Source organism: Empidonax traillii, unplaced genomic scaffold (genome assembly GCF_003031625.1).
Source record: "Empidonax traillii isolate 1590-97213 ecotype Southwest subspecies unplaced genomic scaffold, ASM303162v1 scaffold215:size2007263, whole genome shotgun sequence".
Classification (NCBI taxonomy): Eukaryota; Metazoa; Chordata; class Aves; order Passeriformes; family Tyrannidae; genus Empidonax; species Empidonax traillii.
Window position 1 is genome coordinate 1,937,297 of NW_020955408.1, and position 20,430 is coordinate 1,957,726.

Genomic DNA, 20,430 nt, shown 5'->3' on the forward strand with positions numbered 1-20,430 from the left:
GGCGGGACCCAGCAGGAGGCGAAGGAGCGATGATGCCCTCTGCTTTCCCTGCTCTGCCCTGCCCTGCCCTGCGCTGCTCAGGGAGAGCCGCGGACCAGCCCCTCCCGGACGAGACTACCCCACGAGTGAAAAATTCCCCGGCATTCCAACCCGAAGGGCCACCGCCGCCCAGCAGTGTACGCTCCCGAAACTGGGGATAGGACTGCCTGCTACCGGTCTCGTTTATCTCTCGGTGTGTGACATCTTAACCTTTCCACGGTACAGAAGTTCCAATACTGGCTTGTTCAGGAGAGCAAAAAGGTGGCATCATATAATTCCAATGAATGAAGTGTTATAGATCCAGAAATTAGGCTGCTCTGAAAGTATCTCTGATGCTGTATATATATTGCATTATTGGATATCTAGCAACTGCACCCATTCCTAAGAGAAGATCTGTTAACTGGAACAATAATACCAAGGGGAAAATCTGTAATATTGAAAGTGTTGTACCAGTAGTGGAACAAATGTTAACTTCCATGGATCCTGCAGCAACTTAATCAGTCAGCAGATTAAAGACAAAAATTTTGTTTTCCATTGTGTAACTAAGTTGCTTATTAGTGTTGCTGAAACGTTTAAGCAAAAGGAGAAGTAGACTGCAGAAGGCCACATTGTGAATAAAACTGTAGAGTTAAAACACAGTTTGAAATATTTTTTTCACTTTGTGAGGAGGAGATAGAGTAACTGCTCTTTGCTGTCCTGTTTATGTTAGAGTATGTGTTTCTGGTTCAGATTTGTGAAAGAAAAGTTGTTATTGAAGGAATCATTACAGATTTCCTGGGAGAGGGCTAGAGAAAAGCAGCATTTCAGAGGTGAAAATGAAACCTCTTCTGGGCAGTGGCCACGAGTTTCTGTTCCAAGGTACGCTTGCCATTATGGATGCCCAGAAATAGACCGAAGTCCAGACAGGAAGCAAAGTTTGTAGGGAGAGATAATGCACTCGATTTGACAGACTGCTAGGAGCAGTGATTAGTTAAACAGAAAGAGGCAGAAGAGCTGCCAAATTGTGTCATGGATTGGGAAAGGTACTCGGCTTAACTGTACGTGAGAGGAGGTCAGAAGGACTTTGACATAGGGCCTCCATTTTCAAACCTGAATATAGGTTTTAGTGTAATAAAGTAAAAAATAACTAGAACCTTTTAGTTGTTGCAGATGGTATGCAAATGCGTATTTATCTTCCTGATTTAAAACCTGTGTGGTAGTTCTGACTCTTGTTTGTGTAATATGGCTCATCAACATGCCTTGTCTCTGTATATTGATGCCAGCTTCTTAGTGACACCCTACACACCTAAAAACTGGACACTGCAAAGTGCTCAGCACAGTTTCCTCTCTGTTGAAAGCTTTCAGCTTCTCCTTTTGCCCTTGACAGCTTCTGCTGGCTCCTGGAAGGAACAGCAGGTATGTTTTATTTCCTCTGAGGAAGCTTCAGTCGTTCTTCTCCTTTGCAGAAATGGTATTTATATACTTCATTACCGGAAATTGTTAGGTCCTGATATACATGTCGAAAGATGTAATGATTCCTTATATTTGCATACATACATATATAGCGTGAAAAGACACCAGCATCCATACATACAGACCCTGACAAAGAGTGCTAAGGCAATAACACAAAGACTTTGCATTTCACCCCCATTTATTACATCTCCAGTGCGCTTTATTGGACTGCTTGGTATTTTACACAACATAGGATGTGAACAGAATGTTAGGTGTGCAAGATGCATTGATCACAAGGAGAGAGTTATGTTAAGATGGTTTAGACCTGAAGGTTTTAACATCACTTAAACTTAACACTGCTAAATGAATACCTTAATTTAAGCAATTTAACAAAACATTCATACAGAATTTACCATAGGTACAACAGTTACTCACTTATAGGTCTGTCTTACTTACGAATCTAATGTACTTAAGAATCTAAGAGAGCAACATTCATAGTACATTTGCTATAGCATATTCAGACTTATGTGCACACAGACCTAAAGAAGTACGTACAAGGTATACCTGTGAAAAATTCCCCTTGAGTGCACTGAAATGCTCATGTCTTGAGGAGTGGGGTTGTCAGCCCAGGCTCTATTATTGTCAGTGATCAGTGGCAGTCCTCCAAGTATAGCAAACTTGAAGAGTTCACGGGCTCCGAGAGGCGTCCCACTCAGAGGGAATTGCTGGTCACAGCTTGCTGTGGACCAGGAGAGATCAAAGGGGCTCACTTAGGACTGCTGTTCATAGGGTCACAAGAATTGGCTCTAGTCATAGTAATTTTCCATCCTGGCTGCAATGCGGGTTGGTAACTTTCTCTAGAAGTTCAATAACAAAAATGTTGTTCCACTTGGGTTGCTATGCCGGCAAGAAAAATAAGTCTCCAAGGCTGTTTGTTAAAAAACAGGAGCTCATTAGACAGTGCTAGTTCCTGAGAGCAGACAGCGTTTCTGATAAGCTCAAGAGAAACTTAGCCCAGGCGCTATGCATCAAGACTGAGACCTAACAAGCATTTCTGAGACCACAGTGTGGCCTGAGAGGGCAGGGGAGGAAATGTGCCACAGAAAGAGAAATTACTAAACATTTTTTTGTCTTTTCTACCAAAATAAGGAAAAATCGAAACTTTTTGTGTGTATTTTGTTGCTTTTGTGATTGTTTGTTAATGTTATAAACTGTAGGTGTTTAATGTCCATTAATTTGGTATTTGTTTTCCAGTATGTCCTGTCTGTCCTGCAATTTACCTACCCTACCCTTTTTCAAGGGTAAGTACTGTTTTAAGAACACAGTTGTTTGAAAAATGACTTTCATATCTTGCTGTTCTGTGCTGAAGCTAACTTCAGTACCTCTTGTCATTACTGGCTTTTGCTGTCTAGAGAACATAATTCATAAAGCCTTAGTAAAGCATTCATTAATGTGTCAGTTAATTTTTTTAACATTCTGGTGGTGGTGTAATTAAGGTATACAGAGTCCATAATTTCTTATTTTTCTGGAAGTCTTAGCTTCAGCATAGAAAAGTAACATTTACAGTACAACCTGTCTTCTTTGGAAATGACACTCTTGGATGATGTGCAGTTGTGGTGTATTCTTTAGCTACACTAGAGAAAACCAGCCTTAAATCCATCTTTAGGCACTTACAAATACCATGTTGCTTATTTTTGTGCTTGACTTTGGTTGTAACTCTGCATCACAAGTCATCTTGATGATTGGAATGGGAAATTTAGTGTTTTGACAAGTGCCCATACATACCATCAGTGCTGTTGATAATTTGTGAGACGTTCCGTGAAAATCTGGCCTCTTACAGTCCAGGCTTCCCCCATTTGTTCTTTTGAGATAATGTGGAAATCTGCACACACTGGGTGTCTTTAGCTCCTTTTCTGCTCCTTAGCATGGCTTACATTTTTGTCTGACTTGCAGCCCCAGGACTTCAATCAACTCTAGAAATAGTTGTCTGGGGAATCTCCATTTACTTTGAGTGTATTTAGCTCAATTAAATATTCAGTGAATGCTTGCTTCGTTTTTGGCACACACAGAGGCTGTCTCTTGGACCAGGCTTTTATCATATGGGGAAAGGGTTTTGAGTAAAGTCTGAAAAATACACGTGTGGTAAATCAACAATAAACAAGCATATTTCAAAGGCAAGCAACTGCCTTACTGTATCTGTGTCACCACATTTATTTCCCTTTTCTATTATTGGCAATGCATTTCAGCATCTTAATGTTTTTCTGTAAGTTCTGGCTTTTAAAAGTGATCTTCCCTTGAAATTTTTTTATGGCTCAGACGCACTTTCATTTGGAGCTGGGACAGATGAGCAAAGGACAGAAGGAATGCGTTTCTCAGTTCATGCTGTTGTAGTTCATTGTCATTGGTTTTGTTCCCATTATAATCTAAGAATATATTGCATAGTGCTAAGCATCTGAAACTCTCACTAACTTCAACTTCCGTCATTAAAACCTGAGACAAGAGGAAATTCTTCACAGTAAAGCTGATCGGAATTCATAACAGGCTTGGATAGAGCATGGTCAAGACTGCATCAGGCATCAGGAAAATCTGGCTTTTAAGCTCTTGTATGCTTCTCATCTTAAAAAAAGTGCAGTGAGCTATTATATTAGCGTTGAATATTTACCATATCCACATGGAAAATGAGCCATCTCTTCTCTGACAGTGTCCAACTGTATGTCATACTGCATAGAGTAAATATTTGTTTATTTGTGTATGTGTGAGAAAGATTTTAAATAATTGCTTAAATGCATTGCAATGAATGGGAAGAATAGATGAACACACTTCTATACCTGTTATGGATGTTAATGTCATTTAATGTTGTAATAGAGTACCTCTGTCTGAACTGTGCTAGATATTCAAGGATTTTCACCCAAGAAGCATGAAACACCTCTCTGAAAAACACTAACATAAGGAAGACAAAAGCTAGTAAATTATTTTCAAGCTTAAAAAAAAATCAGTGTGCGGTAATACTTGTTTTGAGCTATCTGCAAATATTTCTTAGGCCTTGCATACTATTTCTGTAATAGACAGAGGAACTGCTTTGTGGTAGGAGAGGTCATTGGATAGATAAGTCAGTGCAGAATGAACGTAATTGTTATGTACATTTTCAATGAGAAAACCGCAGCGTTGTGGTTTATACACAAGGTTATCTGGCTGTAAAGATGTTTTCTCTGGGGGCTCTGAATCAGAGGCTCCTGCAGCATAATGATGTTATTGTTGATGACACTTCACTTGGTGCTTGCTGCACAAGCTCTAGAGGCAGGGCAGGAAGCAGTCAGTTCGAGGGATTTTGTAATCTAAACCCAGCATGAATTACCGTGGGAAGTCATGGAGCTAATGTCTGAAACTAGTAGGACTACACACGTTATCCTTGGGGCTTATTACTTCAGCTGAAGTGAGTCTTTCAGTCCTGAAATCATGTTTATTTGCTCCAACAGCAACAGTTTATGTATGAAAAGATAGTCATCTCTTGTCACAAACCTTGCCTCCTTTGCATCTTCAGTTCATCATGGCTGTAACATCGCTGTTGTTATTGTAAACCTTGTGCAGGAAGAGGTGATAAAATGGAGATTCAGTAACATGATTAAGGTAGTTGTGGTAGATGGTATTTTATTTATAAAACATTTGAAACAGGATGTGGAAGCGCCAGATTATTAGAAAATCTGGAGGAAATGAAGGCCCACAGAAATGAAAGATTCAAAGGGGAATAGTGGCATTCCTGGTAACCCAGAGAAATGGTAGATAACTGGAGGCATGATTGTGCTGTGAGAAGTTCTGTGGATTCTAAGGTCATTCATAAGAGGACAAACAATTCAAAGATGCTGTGTTGTTCTGTTTCAGGTGGCAAACATTAGTGGGTGGACTTCTCCTTCACCTCTCCTGGAAGCTGGGCTGGGTGGAGATAAACTTGTGTTCAAGGTACTCTGGGTTTTTTGGTATCTGCTAAATACTTACTTTCTGTAGCTGGATCACAGCATAGATTGATTGTGAAAGTTACTAACTGGCCAAAATAAAGGTTGGATTGTGTGTGTGTGTGTGTTCTGCTTCACAGATGTAGAGGAGAATATTGTTATAATAGCCATCAGTGATATTGGTAGAAGCAAGATTAGGTCCAAACATTGCTTTAGTGGCAGTTACTGGTATCTATATATTATTATCAAATGTTTATTTTTGGTGAAGACTTTGTCTTCACAAAACATTCTAAAGGAATATAGCCGTGAGTAATGTCCTTTTTTAGTTCGACTTGTCATTACTAATGATTACTTCTGCTTTAAACCATGAAATTAAAAAAGTTGAATCCTTTTTTCCCCCAGCTTGGAAAAGATATTTTGATTTTTTTTTTTTTCAAATTCTGAAAGAATTTAAAGAAAATACTGGACAAGAACCACTTTATGATGTTGAAGATGTTGCTTTTATCTATGAAAAGTTTTGATGAAAAATTATTTGTATTTTGATGCTGGAGACTTCAGGCCACTAGGTGTCACTGCATTGTAGGAAAACAGATTAAAATACATCTTGAGAGACTTCTTGTTAGTTTAGTGAATGCAGAATACCTGTTCTAGAATAGACTGAATGGAATGATCAGAATTAATTGACATGTTCTGGCTATAATACAGACAAATACTTAATGATGAGTTTAAACCTGTCTTTCTTCAGAAGAATCAGACACATGCTTTAACGCTTTGCTGAGCTGCACTTGTACCTTGTATCTCCTGTATTAAAACAAAACAAAATAAAACCAAAATTAAAAAAAAAAAAAAAAAAAAAAAAAAAAAAAAAAAAACCAAAACAAAAGCCAAAACCCTCCAACACCCAAAACCCAACCAACAAACCGAAAAACTCCCCAACAAACAAATGTAATGTCCAAAGATGATTTTAGTACTACCAGTGGGATATGGATATTTCCACACCCCCACCCCTTACAGAATATTGTTCTCTGAATCTGTCTATTGGTTTGGGTTTTTTCTGTGTGTGTGTAGGATACTTAGAAATACCATATCCAGTCTCCTCATGCTTCAGATAATAAACTGTCGTCCATTTGTTTGTTTATTTCTACAAAGTCTCAGTTTTTCTGTCATGTGGACTGATCTCATATACCTTCTGAGCCAGTTCAGGTTATCTCCAGGTGTCTCAGCAGAATTAAATAAAGACCAAATAAAAACATATTACTTAGGATAATCTCTCTTAGGTTTTGTGGATAACCTGCTTTTCATCTGCTTCCCCCCAGTGCTCCCAACTTTAAGGAACTCTCCATCATTGCTTCTAAACAGCAAATACTGCCTGCAAAGCTTGTATCCAGAACAAGGTCTTTGTGGAGCACATTGGAATATGTGTAGCATCTACATAATGCTACACAGTGCTGCAATCTGCTGTCCAGCTTCTGCCTAACCCTTGTAGGCACATAAGCCCAATGTGTTCTGGTTGTCATTTCTTGCAGTGCTGTATTCACCCCACAGCTAAGCAGCAGCTCAGAGCTTTACTTTAACCAAAGCTCCAAAGTGTGGTTTAGGGGAACCTACTCATTGACTTTATTGGGCTTTGGATTTAGCCGTACAACAACCACAAACTCATCAGTTCTTTTCCTGTTTTACATGTACATCACTGTATTGGATCAACATAAGAAGCTGCTAATTGGTTTACATACAAGACAGATTGTTGATGCTGATGTGTTGCATCAAGCATCCATGCATTCTTTTTCAGTCCTGAAATTCCCACTTGGCAGCATAAAATTCTACCCTTACATCATGGAAAAAGCATCTCAAGTCCTTTTCCATTGCATTTCACAATACTGACGAAGACATATTTGGGATTCCTACAGTTCAGTGGTGGGGAACATGAAAGACTGATATTTTTATGTTCTAAATGAAAATTCGGTTTTCATCGTGTTCCTTTCATCTTCTCAGCCCTACCCTCTTTTCTTCCTTCCCTCTTCCTTCCATTTGTTGCAGTTCCAATAGTGCGGGGAGTATTTTTGTTGGTGTCTGATGTGAACTCATTGGTAATGAGGCATGACAGTTTTAGATCTTGGTCTTGATGAAATTCCAGTTGAAGTCAATAACCTTAAAAGGAACAGTGTTTTTATTAAAAATTATGGTGACTATTCAAGAAAAACCAGAACAAATATTTATGTCAGTGAAAGGATCTAAATATTATATTCATGGGCCTGATTATCTTGGAAATTTATATAACAGGAAATTTATGTGATTTACAGTTTCTTCCTTATCTGTGATTACACGTATCTTTATGTTTTGTTTTCATTCATACTGTTCTGATTTCGTCTTTTTGGTCTGTTTTTCTTGTGTTCCATGAAGTGTAATAGTGTAGCGGTTCCTATAATTAATGTTTTAAGTCCTACATGCTAATTGGAAGTGTAATGCAAATTAAGGAACTACAAGCAGTTCGGTTTTATTCTGAGAACGAGCATTATTTGCTAACTTTTTCTTGACTTTAATTCAAAGCTTGAGAGGAGTGAATGGATTAGCCATGCCTTCAGTCCTGGGAAGCCTTTGATTCAGGCTCTTACCTCACTGCTATTCCTTTCTTCCCTTGCTCAAAGTTTTCCATTATTCTCTCTGAAATTTACCACCCACGTGATCCCTTTTTCCCCTTAAGTAACAAGATTAAAAAAATGGAAACGTGCAAATTCTGAATCCCCTTCTCAGAACTGAAACCTGATCATGCTGGAACAACCATAGCTAAAAAAAAATTAATCAGATCAATCTGATGACTTCATTCCTCCATTAGCTGTCAAACTGCCTCCAGGAGTTTGGCTTAGTCAAAGGAATATCATTAGGAAATCTCAAGAGATAGGCTCCCACAGAGACAATCTGATCTTTATGAAGAATCTCTTTGTAAATCTGGCTGAGAAATGAATGTGTGGGTGGCCAAGTGTATTTGTACATAGTGAAAATGTGTACTGTCTGTGCAAATGCACCATTTTATGCCTTCATTTGTCAGTTTTTGTTCCTTTCACAGCACATCAAGGAAATTAGTTGAAATTTCTCTCCTTTAAAATGAATGAGAGTAATTGCTAAGGAAAAAAATAAAACAACACACTTTTAGAGAGAGAGAAGCTAGGGGAAGAGTAACACAAAAAAATATATCTGCAGATAGTTCCTCTCTTTGATTAGATGAAGTGAATAATTTCTGACTCTGACTCTTCAGTAAATTGGAGGAATACTGAACAATAGGACAATGACTTTAATATGCACACACCTGAAGTTTATGTGCATATGTACATATTATATTCCTTGCAAGCAACTGTTCCTGACTGTATGTAAACAGAATGTGGTGAAGTAATGAGATTTTAATTGTTTTCACAGGTCTGAAATCCTGTCATGGCTTCCTGCTTCGGTACTTTTTGTGGGCATTATTTATGCTGGCTCTCGGTCACTGTCTAGATTGGTAAGAAACGCACAAGTAGAAGTCAATTCTTTATTATCTCTACTTTGTAAACAGAGAACATTCCCTTCATACATGTGTTTAATGCTGTTCCTGGGTTAAGGGGAAAGGAGAGAGGAGGGGTTTAAATAATATATCCATTGTTAATGGTGCTAAAGCAGCGGTTCAATCCTATGAAGTATCAAAAAGCATCTCTGTGACAGTCCAAAGGACTCAGCATCTTTACAGAGTACTCAGTGGTTTTCAGACCAGATCCTCAGTGGTCTGAATTTTGCAAGTAGGGAAGAAGCTGAAGAACTTATTAGCTGTAATGTTCCAAAGGGGGAATGGGACTGTGGGATCTGTGGGAAATCCTTCCAGGAAAGTGATGAAGACCATTTCAGTGAGAGGCTTTTGATTCTTTACTGGATTTGAAAAAGTAAATAGAAAGTTGGGAAGAGATTTTGGGAATAGTTGACCAGTTTTACGATCCATGTGAATCACAATAACCTATCAAATGTTTACAAGATACCAGATCTGCTTTCATTAAACTTGAATGCTTTATGCTTAAATGATATAGTCCTTAAAAAATAAAATAAATTAGTGACATGAATTTTTTCAGATTAATAATGTTTGACTGCTGTTATGCAGTCTGCAAGACCACATTCTGCCCTAGTTCCCTACTGCATTCTCTCAGTACATCTTACTGTAACTCTAGAGCCAGCTTGCTCCCGTCAGCTCCTAAACCCCAAAGAAGATCAAAAGGGAATCTTTTACAAGATTCTGATTGTAGTGATACCTTGAACATCTCAGTAGAGAGGCAGAGCAGAAAAGGACAGGAGGTCTCTGTCCTCAAAAACAAGGTTGGGGGCCTCATCTTGGAACCAAATAATCTTGGGAAAGCACAGGCATGTGCTCAGAAGCCCCATGCTTCCAGATTAGCTTTGTCTCAGGGTGACTGCATTTCCTTCCTCTTGGTTCCTTGTCAAAGGACGTTCCACTGGGCTTCTCTGGTGTAAAGTGACCAAAGATCCGTGAGGAGAGCCTTGCCTGGAAACAGCAAAAAGCCTTGGCAGCAGCATATTTTCTGCTTGCTCACTTGGGTGGTGGAGGAGTTATGAATCGCATCCTCTCTGCTGTTTCTTCTTTCTTCCTAGTCATCCAGTCAGTTACTGTGTTTCTCTCCTGTTCCTGCTCTGGTCATTCACAAGTGAGTTACACTGGAGTGGCAGAGGGGCTATGAATGGTTTTGATTTATATCCCAAACCTTTCTTAAGGAGAATCTCCCATTTCTGAGTGGCTTTTTGTTGTACATGAATGGGGATTTAGAGGCCTAATTCTGTGGCCGTTTTAGGAGGAAAGACAAAAGAACAAGTAGTCTTAGGCCATAGTTGTTATGTACTACCTTGTACTGGGACTAAATTCAATCTTACATAGAAGCTTTACTTACAGTAACTTTGTGTAGAACAGTTTTACGACACAGTGAAAAGGAAACTCATACCTGAATTGGCTCACCTCAGCAGCATATTTGAATTAAGAAAGTTTATTCCTAAAGCAGAATTTATGTACGCTTTTTTGATCAAATCCATGGAGACCGGCTTTCAAACACTCCTGTATGCTGGCAGGGCTAGAGTTTTTATCTCTGTTTGTGCCTCTCCCTAGTGGTGCTGGCAGTCTCTCCTGCCCAAGGGTTCCGAGCTGGAAGTGGAGGAGGACTGCTTAGCTGTGGACTGTGATGCATTAACAAAAGTATGCAGAGCTGTGAGAGGAGGTTTGTACAGAGTCAATTCACCCTGCCTGCCCAACCAGTAAACCTTTCTTTTAATAACCCACTCACAAATTTAAGAAGCAGTCACATCAAAGGCAATACACATATGGAGAAGGTTAACTGGGCTAGGCAAACTGGAGCCATTGTTGGCTCCAGAACTCATTTGGAAGAGCCAAAAGCAGAGGGGAGGAAAGAAAAACCCAAGAAATTGGCTTCACAAAAGGAAGAATGTAAATTTTGCTGTCAACTTTCCTTGTTTATGGCTATTTCTTGTATTTCCTATTACTGTATCAGGCTCAGGGTGCTCACACCGTATACTTCTGGTTTTATGTTCTCAGTTGTCCAGCAACAGTGTTGAGAATTGGCTTGCAGAACTGGTGAAGCTGGGTCACCAACAACTTCATGCCAGTTGTGTTTGTGTGATTTTCATTCCTTATTAGTTTAAAGGTGTTAGAAATTATCTTGGTGTAACTCCTGTGTTTATGGATCCACCCCAACTGTCATTATGACTTAAAATGTTTAATTAGCGATGCTTACCTGGCTTCATGCTAAAGAAAAGAAAATTACAGAAAATATTGATTTCTGAATGTAAAGTCCATTTTAAGAGATGTTTGCTGCTTATATCAGCTGATACTTAAAAACATGAACATCACTGAGAAATTACCTCATTCTCTACTCATGTGATTTAAATGCTATACACAAGTGGGGAAATACTGCTTCCTAAACTGGCTTAGTCTTTAGATTATCTTAATCAGAGCAGAGAATTGCTTCTGTTTCAACTGTCTGAGAGACTACAGATCTGAGCTGGAGGAATTATTATGAACCACTGATTCTGGTTGGGTTTGCCTGCAGCAATGGGTGTTTGATTCATTATTGTTATCATTGGGGTTTGTTTCTTAATGATTTCATGTTGGGATGGTGTCCAGATACCTCAGTGAGTATAATTTCAACATCACTTGTGTATGAACTATGGCATTTCTACTGTAATTTTGGGCAGCTCTTCCTAGCAGTAACTAAAAGCAATCACCTAAAATCATCTTGCCCACAATTCTGTTGCTAGGAGTCACACTGTATTCTTAGTACCAGTAGACAGAGATAGGAAACTAATGAGAACTGTTTACTGTGGAGGGTGCAGATATTGGGTCAGAGGAGGCAAACTAGCGGCAGATACCAGGAGCAAATCTTACTGAGGTAGCTGTGTACAAACAAACTGGCTGAGCACTCAGAAGTGGGCCAAGCAGCAAGGAATGCTACAGCAGGGCCTGCATTTAAAGATGCCTGTGCCATGTGGTAATGATTGGAATGGGTCTAAGTCCCTTTTAGGAGATATGGCATGGGTTTATAGCTTAAAAACCAAAAACCCCAAACCACAAACATGTGGGATTGCTGCCTCTAGGAGGAGTGCCCCTTGCTATGTGTTTGACTGTTCTGGGTTGATTTGGGCATTTTTATTTTCTCCCAACGGCAGCCAATCCCGGTGTTCCTCACTGTGCACAACGCGGCAGAAGTTATAACCTGTGGGTTCCTGAAGTTTGTGCAGAAAGAGGTAATTGATCTGTTTATTGATACATTGATATAACTACTATGATACAACTGCCCTATAACAAGATACTTAATTGCTTTTAATACAAGCAGCATTAGTGCAGTGTGCTTTTTTAGTCTCTCTCTGATGGCTGGTCATTAGTGATACCCAAAGAGAGCTTTGCTGTTGACAGGTATCTATACTGATATGAGATATGAAACACTGCACATGTGTATCACCAGTTTGATCTGCGTTTTTAAGACTGGCTTGATCCTGCTTGTTTTTTCCATTTGAAAACTAATATTCCCTCTCTATCATAATTTTTATGTTCCCACATGAAAATCTCATTGTTTGAGCCGAGAGGGAGGAGGACTGGGTGCTTAGATCTAACTGGTATAATACATCTAGTGTGTTGTATGATTACAGATAGATCACATCTCCGCATGAAATGCAGGAGGAAACTGCGTTTTTTAATTTGTTTTGAATTCTTGAGAATCTGCCCCAAGACCTGTGAAAGTCTTGTGAATAATTCCAGCACCCTTTAGTAAGAGCTGAGTTTGTTTCTCACAAACTGTATTAGGGAATCTTCTTTTTAGACTTTTTTTGTAATGCTTTTCTAATTGACTGAAGAGCTGCTGTATGAGCTAACACTGGAAAATCATCACAAAGGCATTTCTACAGTGGCCTCTGTCTTGCTGTAAAAGGGATCTTCCGTTCATTATATCTGTTGCCTGTATAAAAGACAAATAAATGACCCATGTTTTCTACTTGTAACAAACAGAAGAGGTCACTAAGATTATGCCTAAGGGACATAAGAGTGTGTACCATGCTGTGTCCCTGTAACATTGTCCTCTGATTAATGTCCCTGTTAAGGTATTTCATATTTTCCTTCTATGTCACATGCTTATGATTCCTCTCTTTAAAAACAAAAGCAGTACAGACAAGGATAATGGAAAGACACAGGCCTTGCTGGGAACATTCTTAGGAATAATTTTGTACCAAGGAATTGGGAAACTTTCGTGAGTTTAGATCAAGACTGATTTGACTGATATCTTTTATTAGGTACTTAATTAGTACCTAACTAAGAAAACTCAGTATTTGACTACGTACATGACACAGTTTTAGTGTAATTCAAGTTAAGTTTGAGGACCAGGTATAAAGTTCATGCTGGTTTTAGATTTACCTGCTAGTAAGTAATCTCAAAATATAAATCAAGTTGAAGTAGGCTAATTTGTAATGCTGATTCTTGTTTTCCAAATTAATTTTGCTAAGCAGCGCTCAAATGTGAGGGGCTGTTGAATGCTGCTAATTGAAGTTTTAATGTGTTTGGTGCAGTAAGATCAGCTGTCGTCACTTTCCAGTTTTTGGACGGATAAAGCACTATTTCACCATTTCTATCATTAAATTTTAATCTTTTAATCATACTTTCTTTTTTACAGCAGACCTCTCATCTGAAAGTCTGTAGGTAAGCTTTTAAAACTACTCACATTCAGATTCAGACTTGTTTTGGCTCCAGCTTCTCTATTTGCTTCAGATAATGGCACCAAAACAATGAAGAATGTAAGGCACATTCCTGTGGGCGGTGAGCCTAAATTGCAACATCAGAGTAATTAAATATTTTTAAATTTTTTTTAACCATTGCTTGAATAGATTTTTTTTTTCTCCTTACTAAAACAAAAAAAAGCCACAAGACCAGTCTTCCTGAATGAAATAGCAATGCTCATAATATTTTTGGAAAGGAGATGGAAACCAGGTTTGAAGTTTTAGTGGGTGATCGTAAACAGCATCAGAAAGATGATTAATGTGTTAGAAAATAGCTAAAAATGCCTTTCCTAAGAAATAAAAGATAAATAATATCTGTTTCTGCTAGAATCATTCATTTCAAGTTGGGAGTATGTCTCTTCTGCCATGTCCAAAGTGACAGGATGAGAGAAAATGGCTTTAAGTTGCACCAGGGAAGGTTCAGATTTGATATTAGTAAAAAATTTTCACCTAACATGTGGTTGGACATTGGAATAAGTTGCCCAGGGAGGTGGTGGAGTCACTGTCTCTGGAAATGTTCAAGAGGCATCTGGATGTGGCACTTGAGGAGATGGCTTAGGGGTGATTATGGTGGTACTGGATCAGTGGTTGGACAGATGATCTTGAAGATCTCTTCCAGCCTTGATGATTTCGTGATTCAGTGATACTAAGCTACACAGCCTACCAACCCTTGTTGGCCCTGGTTGTTTGGGCTTCAAAAAGGAGATAGAAAGGGACAAACAAAAGTCAACTAGCCATATATTCAAAGTTTCATTCTATGTCCCCACATCCCTTGAAGAAAGCATATTTGTTATTCTCCACATCCTGTAATCTTTTAGCTGTACTTAGGAATGTATAATGTTGGGTTACTATCAAGTATAGTTAGTGGCATTATCTTCCTAATTTCTTCCTGTTATTTCCATTATCTAACTTAGTCTGGCCTTGTCTTCACCACTGGATTATTGTCAAGGATGCTGTGTTTTTTTTATAATCTTTATTCTGTCTTTTCCTATGCCTCTGGAGAGCAGGAAAATAAGCTACAAACCGAAGTGTATGTTATTATTAATAGTGACAGTCCACAGAAATTTGACATCAGTGTATTCAGTGTAGCGTGAAGAAATACTGACTCAGCCACAGGTTAAGAATTTATTTATCTTAAGTCAGTGGATTAGGAGGGAACTTACATTGTCCTTAAACCATTTCTAGTGTAATACCTCTCATTTTCACTTTCCTCTGTGTTCTGGAGTAACACCATCACTTTTAAGGGAGTCACTTCTGCTGGAATTATTGTAACAGGCAGTTCACCTTAATGAAAGAAGTTTTTAGTAGCCATTCAGCCAGAAATTGGTAGATTTTGGCTTTCTGAAGAAGCCTAGGGGAGCCAGATGGCAAGTGAAGAATAATATTCTCTACCAAAAAAACTTGATTTCATCACTTCTGAGATGTTTTGTGCTGCTTCTCTTCTCATTCAACTTTGCTGTGTAAGAGTCACAAAGAATGCATGAAGTAAAACTTAACTGTGGTGGCAAAAATTGCTTTTTAAATATAGAATAAAAAACTGAAGTGTCAGTGTGAAATTAAGTGGAATTGCCTCTACTTTGCTGAGAGTACAAATCCAAGTTGCAAGCTTTTGATCTTGTGGTTTATTTTTTTCTCTTCTCCGCAGTGTGCTGTTCCTTCTGGCAGCAGCAGTGTGCCTTCCTTTGTGTGACACACAGGTGAGCTCTGCTTAGTAAAGCAGCTCTAGTTAGACCTTGGTATGTGACGTTTTGTTAGCATAAGAGGGAGGCAGCTTTCACTTGTAAGCTAGGGTAGGATTCCTGTGAAGGAACTGTAAATGTTTCCTATTGCTGTGTTGTAGTCTTGCTGGTTTTACTGTGTTTGCATCATGGTAAAACCTCTGAGCAGTCTGGACATGCAGCTCTTTGGTGAAGACAGTGGCTGGGGAAACCACAGTTTTACTTCTAACAGGGCTTACAGCAAATCACTTAGGTTTGGGTTAATTGCATGTACTTTCAGAAGGTTCCTAAATTAGTTTTGTATTCACTCTACACACTTTCTGTAGCTACTAGAGAAAGAAAGGAGATACCTCCAGAGAGTGCTCCATCCGGCAAAGTTTTCTTCATTGGAGATTCTCTTTTGGAGACCTATAAAGGCTGCCTCCTTGCTTTAGGCACATCAGTTAATATCTGAAGTCAGATGAATCTAGAACTTGTCTGGATTCATCTGATCAAATGTGGCCATCGGAAGCATTGCACCTGCACTAGCTCTGCACGGTCCATGGAGCACAGCAGGAACTGCTGATATATAATTTGTCTCCCTTGAAAGCAGATATCTAAAATATGCCAGGTGATCTCCTCTCAAAATATTTGATTTTCTCTGTTGATTGTGAAGAGGGCCTGCTTTGCTCAGGGCAGATCTCTGTTTGAAGCACACTTTTGGATACTCTCCAATTAGTTGGAACCTTAGCTGCTTCAGAGGCTGAGAGGAGAAAGGAGACATGACAAACACCTTAGTGATGGTCCTCTGATCCTTTTGCTCCTTCCTGATTGCCACTCCAGGACTAAACAGACTGGGGTCCATATGCTTAGGTTGTTTAAAGTGTTGTACGTATCTGAAGGAAATAGAACCATCCCTGTCAAGACAAGCTGAGAACCTGGGTAACTGGCATATGCCAGGTCTCTAAGTGGGACAGGAAGAACTTCAGTCTTCCCAGTTTTCCTTAGTCATCTTCTCTTTCCTTTTAGCATTGCTCCCACTCGCTGTACTTGCTTTGGGAAGTTAACTGCAGGGAAATCACAATATGTATGTTTACATGAACATGTTTTTATTTATGTAGATGTTTTTTATTGCAGTTTGATCCAAACGGATATTTATGGGCTCTAATTCACTTGGTCTGTGTTGGTAAGTAATTTTCTTTAAGAAAAGAGTTAGGAAGAGTAAATGTTTTGGAGAAATGAGCTTTATTATGAAATTACTGATGTTTGAGATTCTTTACATAAGAAACACTTGGAAAGAATGAAGATCGGTAAACATAAGAAAGTGTGTTCCTGTTGTAGCTTTTATGTTGAAAACAACAACAGAATAAATTAGGTATTGCAGTCTGTTAACAGTGGATGAGAAAATGCACATACAATTTTAATCAGCACTAAGCTCTTCCAGTTGTTTTTTGATGGTTACCTACTGAGAGACACCTCTCTCTAAGGGGAAGGTAAATATGAAAAAGGCAAGCAATAACGTGTAGATAGAGCTTTACTGCACACACAGATTTTTTTTAAAAACTTACAAAAATGCTCTAAAATATCATGCAATATGGTCCCAGAGGAAGGATGTTGAAATGTTGGGGTTTTTTAGGCAATCATATGCATTTTTTAAAAATTTTAACAGTGAGTTGCATGACCCATCAGGTTTTATTTTGTCTTTTTTTCAGACTAAACATTGATTCAGATAAATCATAACTCTTCCCTGAAAAGCTAGAAACAATCAGACCCAGAAAATCTGAAGAAAATAAGAGTAGTAATTTTTAACTAGGAGATTTGTGTCCTTTGGAACATTTGGGTGGATAATCAGGCACCTGTATTTGATTCTTATCCATCCTATACACTGAATTACTCATTCCTATGTTAAGTCTTGTCTGCAGATTAAGGATGATTCCTTCTTTACTTCTTTTATTCAAATTGTAAAATTTTCGAGGCAGAGGTAATGTGTTTATATGTATTTGTGTCTAGGGAGGTCTAGAGATCCCATTCTAAAATGTTGTTAATATACAAATATGAAATGTATTTTTTTTCCTCTAGGAAATATTATATGGTAAACATTTGCTCATTCAGATAAAAGTAGAAGCTATGGATTTTTTCAGATCAAATACTTATTTGCTGTAATGAGCACATAAGCTTTTCTCAAAGCCAAGGTGTTTCACTTGTAAAGCAGTGCTTGGTCATGGAGGTGGGAAACTGCTTAGAGAGTCTTCAGAAGGCTTCTTCTGAGTGTTTGAAATGTGTAGGAAGTGCCAACAAAATGTTTATGCTCAAAACATAGCTTCTTTCCGTTTCTCTTGGGTTTAGGAGTTGTTGATTTAACTGTTGGGGTTTTTTGTGTGTGTGTAATTAGATTTCCTATCAATTGAAATAAAGATGCTACAAGAAAGGGCAAACAGGTGAACCAACTTCCTGCATTAAGTTAATCAAGACAGGGCATTAGAAAAAGGACCCATATTCTACCCTTCACCTTGTCCAGTGGAGGTAGAATTGGGTACATTTGTTTCAGTGTTCTACTGGATTTAATTTTTATATTCTGTTTCTCTCTGTTAAAAAAACAAAACAAAAAACAAACAAACAAACAAAAAAACCCACCAAACCCAAGGCCTTGAAGAAAGGGTCTGAAAAAATAGAGCATGAAGCTGTATTGTTTCTTCCATGAGTGCTTAAAGCTTTACCCAGAATAGAAATGTGAGCTAACCAAGAGGTGAGTGGGTCAAGAATGTAAAGAACCTGGAGACACTAGATCTGAGAGTACTTTAAATAGTAAAGACAGCTCAGAGCCAACAGCTCTGCATAGGGGTCCACACAGATTGATAGGTCATAGAACTTACCCCCAAAATCGGGTAGGCTGAGAACCCACTCTGTGATGCTTTTCTGTATGTATTTACACACAAAAACACACACACTCTCCTTTGTAGTTGCTGTGAGCTGGAAGTTGTCTCTTCCTCAGAAAAACTAGCAGAGCCACAAAGCATGACTGTACTCTCAGATGATAACACTTTGAAAACCATTAATTTGAAGCGATAGGTTCATTTTACTCACGGTTTTGGAATCCTTTGTGCCATGTTGCTAAACTGTAATTCAGAGGGGTTCCACGTCTGCCAGTACCACGGCCAAACAAGCTGTTGTTTGTCAGAATGATTGCACGTTATGGCAATTACGCATGTCATTTCAATTACAGGGGCTTACAAAGTATTTCACAAGTTGTGGAAACCTGGCTCTTTAAGGTAATGTGTTTTCATATTCTTTTACAAAGAAAGAGATTACTATCAAAGAGGCTTAGAGACACATCTGTGTAGCAGTCAGGTAAACTGTAGGGATCTCTGCATTATCAGCATGAGCCGGACCACTCTTGGTTAATCATTAATTGCAAGAAGAGCCTTATTTATTGTTGGTAACAATAGCATGTGGTTATTGATAGTTATACTGCTAACTGGGACACTGAATTAGTTTTAAACGTTGTATTATCCAAGGGTGATGACTCAGTCCTGGAAAAAGAACCCGTGATTACTGGCACAGGTGTTAAGAGGTAATGTTAATTTGTGTTCATGTGGAAAGGTGCATGGTTTGAATCGGTCACTACCTCCCTTTGTGACAGTCTCAAAAATGTTCAGCAGCTGCTGACTTACCACAGGACTGGAATGGCCAAGTACCTTAAACACCTTGAAACCCTTCACTAATCCCATTTGCATGTTAGAACTCCAACCATGCAATGGTAGTCTTATAATCAGGTGGCACTACATGTTCACAGTGTGTGTAACCTGCAGTTGTCTGTATAGATGGAGATGGATCTGTTGCCACTGCATATTATTTGTTCATAATATATGCATCTGTAGAGTATGGATAAGCTCATTTATTTCAAAACCATTTTCTGTCTCTGGTTAAAGGTTCTAAATTTTAGTTAGTCTCATTTTACTTCACTTTAAATGAGACTTCCACTGACATAGTAATAACAGAAATAATACGCGAATTATGTGTAAATTAATATGTTGATTGAGAATTTACTTAATTTATTAATATAGATAAAGTTATTGAGAATTTACTTAATTTATTAATATAGATAAAGTTATTACTATATTATGTTCATAATATATATAATATAATGTTACTATTACCTAACTATATTATATAAATTAATATAATGTAATATTACAGTGTATGATACTGCTTAATATACCGATCTCTTGTACCAAATGAACAGCTTTGCTAAATGAACACCTTTTTTTCTTTCCCTCCTCTCCCAGTGATCTGGACCAACAGTACATCAACTATGTATTCAGGTAAAATGAATAAGTCTTTGATACACCATAGCTGGTTTTATGTGGTATATGTTTTCATTTTCAACTGTGACTTGTTGAGGAAACTCATAGCTACCACTGCTTAAATGTAGTTATTTAGCAGGACATTCACTGAAAGAACAGTGCTAAGCTGAATGGCTCAGCAGCTGAATTTTTTGGCTCTGGTTATGGATGGATATGCCAATATACACCTGGGAAGGTAACGAGGTGTTAATTATAAATTTTTAAATCACCATGTGCACAAGTGATCTATCATTTCCAGAAATAATATTTACAGAGTAACTCCCTGGCAATACCCCACTTCAGAAAATAAAACTTATACAACATTGCCAGAAGGGGAGGTAGTGATTACAAAAGTACTGTGTGCAAGGAACATGAGCAGTAACTGATTGTTTCAGAGTGCCGTTGGTGGGATTGAGTAATTCAGGCTTTCAGTTGTTTTTCTGATTTGGAGATATAAAAGTCACTTGTTATTTTTTAGCCAGTGAAAGAACCTGAGTCACTGACCATATTCCCCTGCTTTTTTAAATTCAGTCCTTTATTCCTCAAAGAGCCACGCAAGTCAGAACATTCAGTGTACTTGGCTTCCTCTGGTTTTCGAAGGCGAGGCTTTATTTGAAGTAGGACATGTAGAGACTGGACTAGATTCTCCTCCATCCATATGTTGGATGA

The 20,430-nt window shown here is 38.4% G+C and overlaps 1 protein-coding gene across 2 annotated transcripts in view; it reads left to right on the plus strand.

Annotated features, from left to right (window-relative positions):
* The window catches only part of TMEM241 (transmembrane protein 241), a 58,229-nt gene that overhangs the window by 245 nt on the left and 37,554 nt on the right, over positions 1-20,430 (plus strand). Inside the window, exons 2-10 of one of the 2 annotated variants that reach the window (XM_027887549.1) lie at positions 2,725-2,771; positions 5,350-5,427; positions 8,832-8,913; positions 12,126-12,203; positions 13,619-13,644; positions 15,367-15,418; positions 16,556-16,604; positions 18,642-18,687; positions 19,705-19,740. In XM_027887549.1, coding sequence (XP_027743350.1) covers positions 2,725-2,771; positions 5,350-5,427; positions 8,832-8,913; positions 12,126-12,203; positions 13,619-13,644; positions 15,367-15,418; positions 16,556-16,604; positions 18,642-18,687; positions 19,705-19,740 — 494 coding nt within the window. The remainder of the gene's footprint in view (positions 1-2,724; positions 2,772-5,349; positions 5,428-8,831; positions 8,914-12,125; positions 12,204-13,618; positions 13,645-15,366; positions 15,419-16,555; positions 16,605-18,641; positions 18,688-19,704; positions 19,741-20,430) is intronic. The other variant, XM_027887550.1, reaches the window with a different exon arrangement.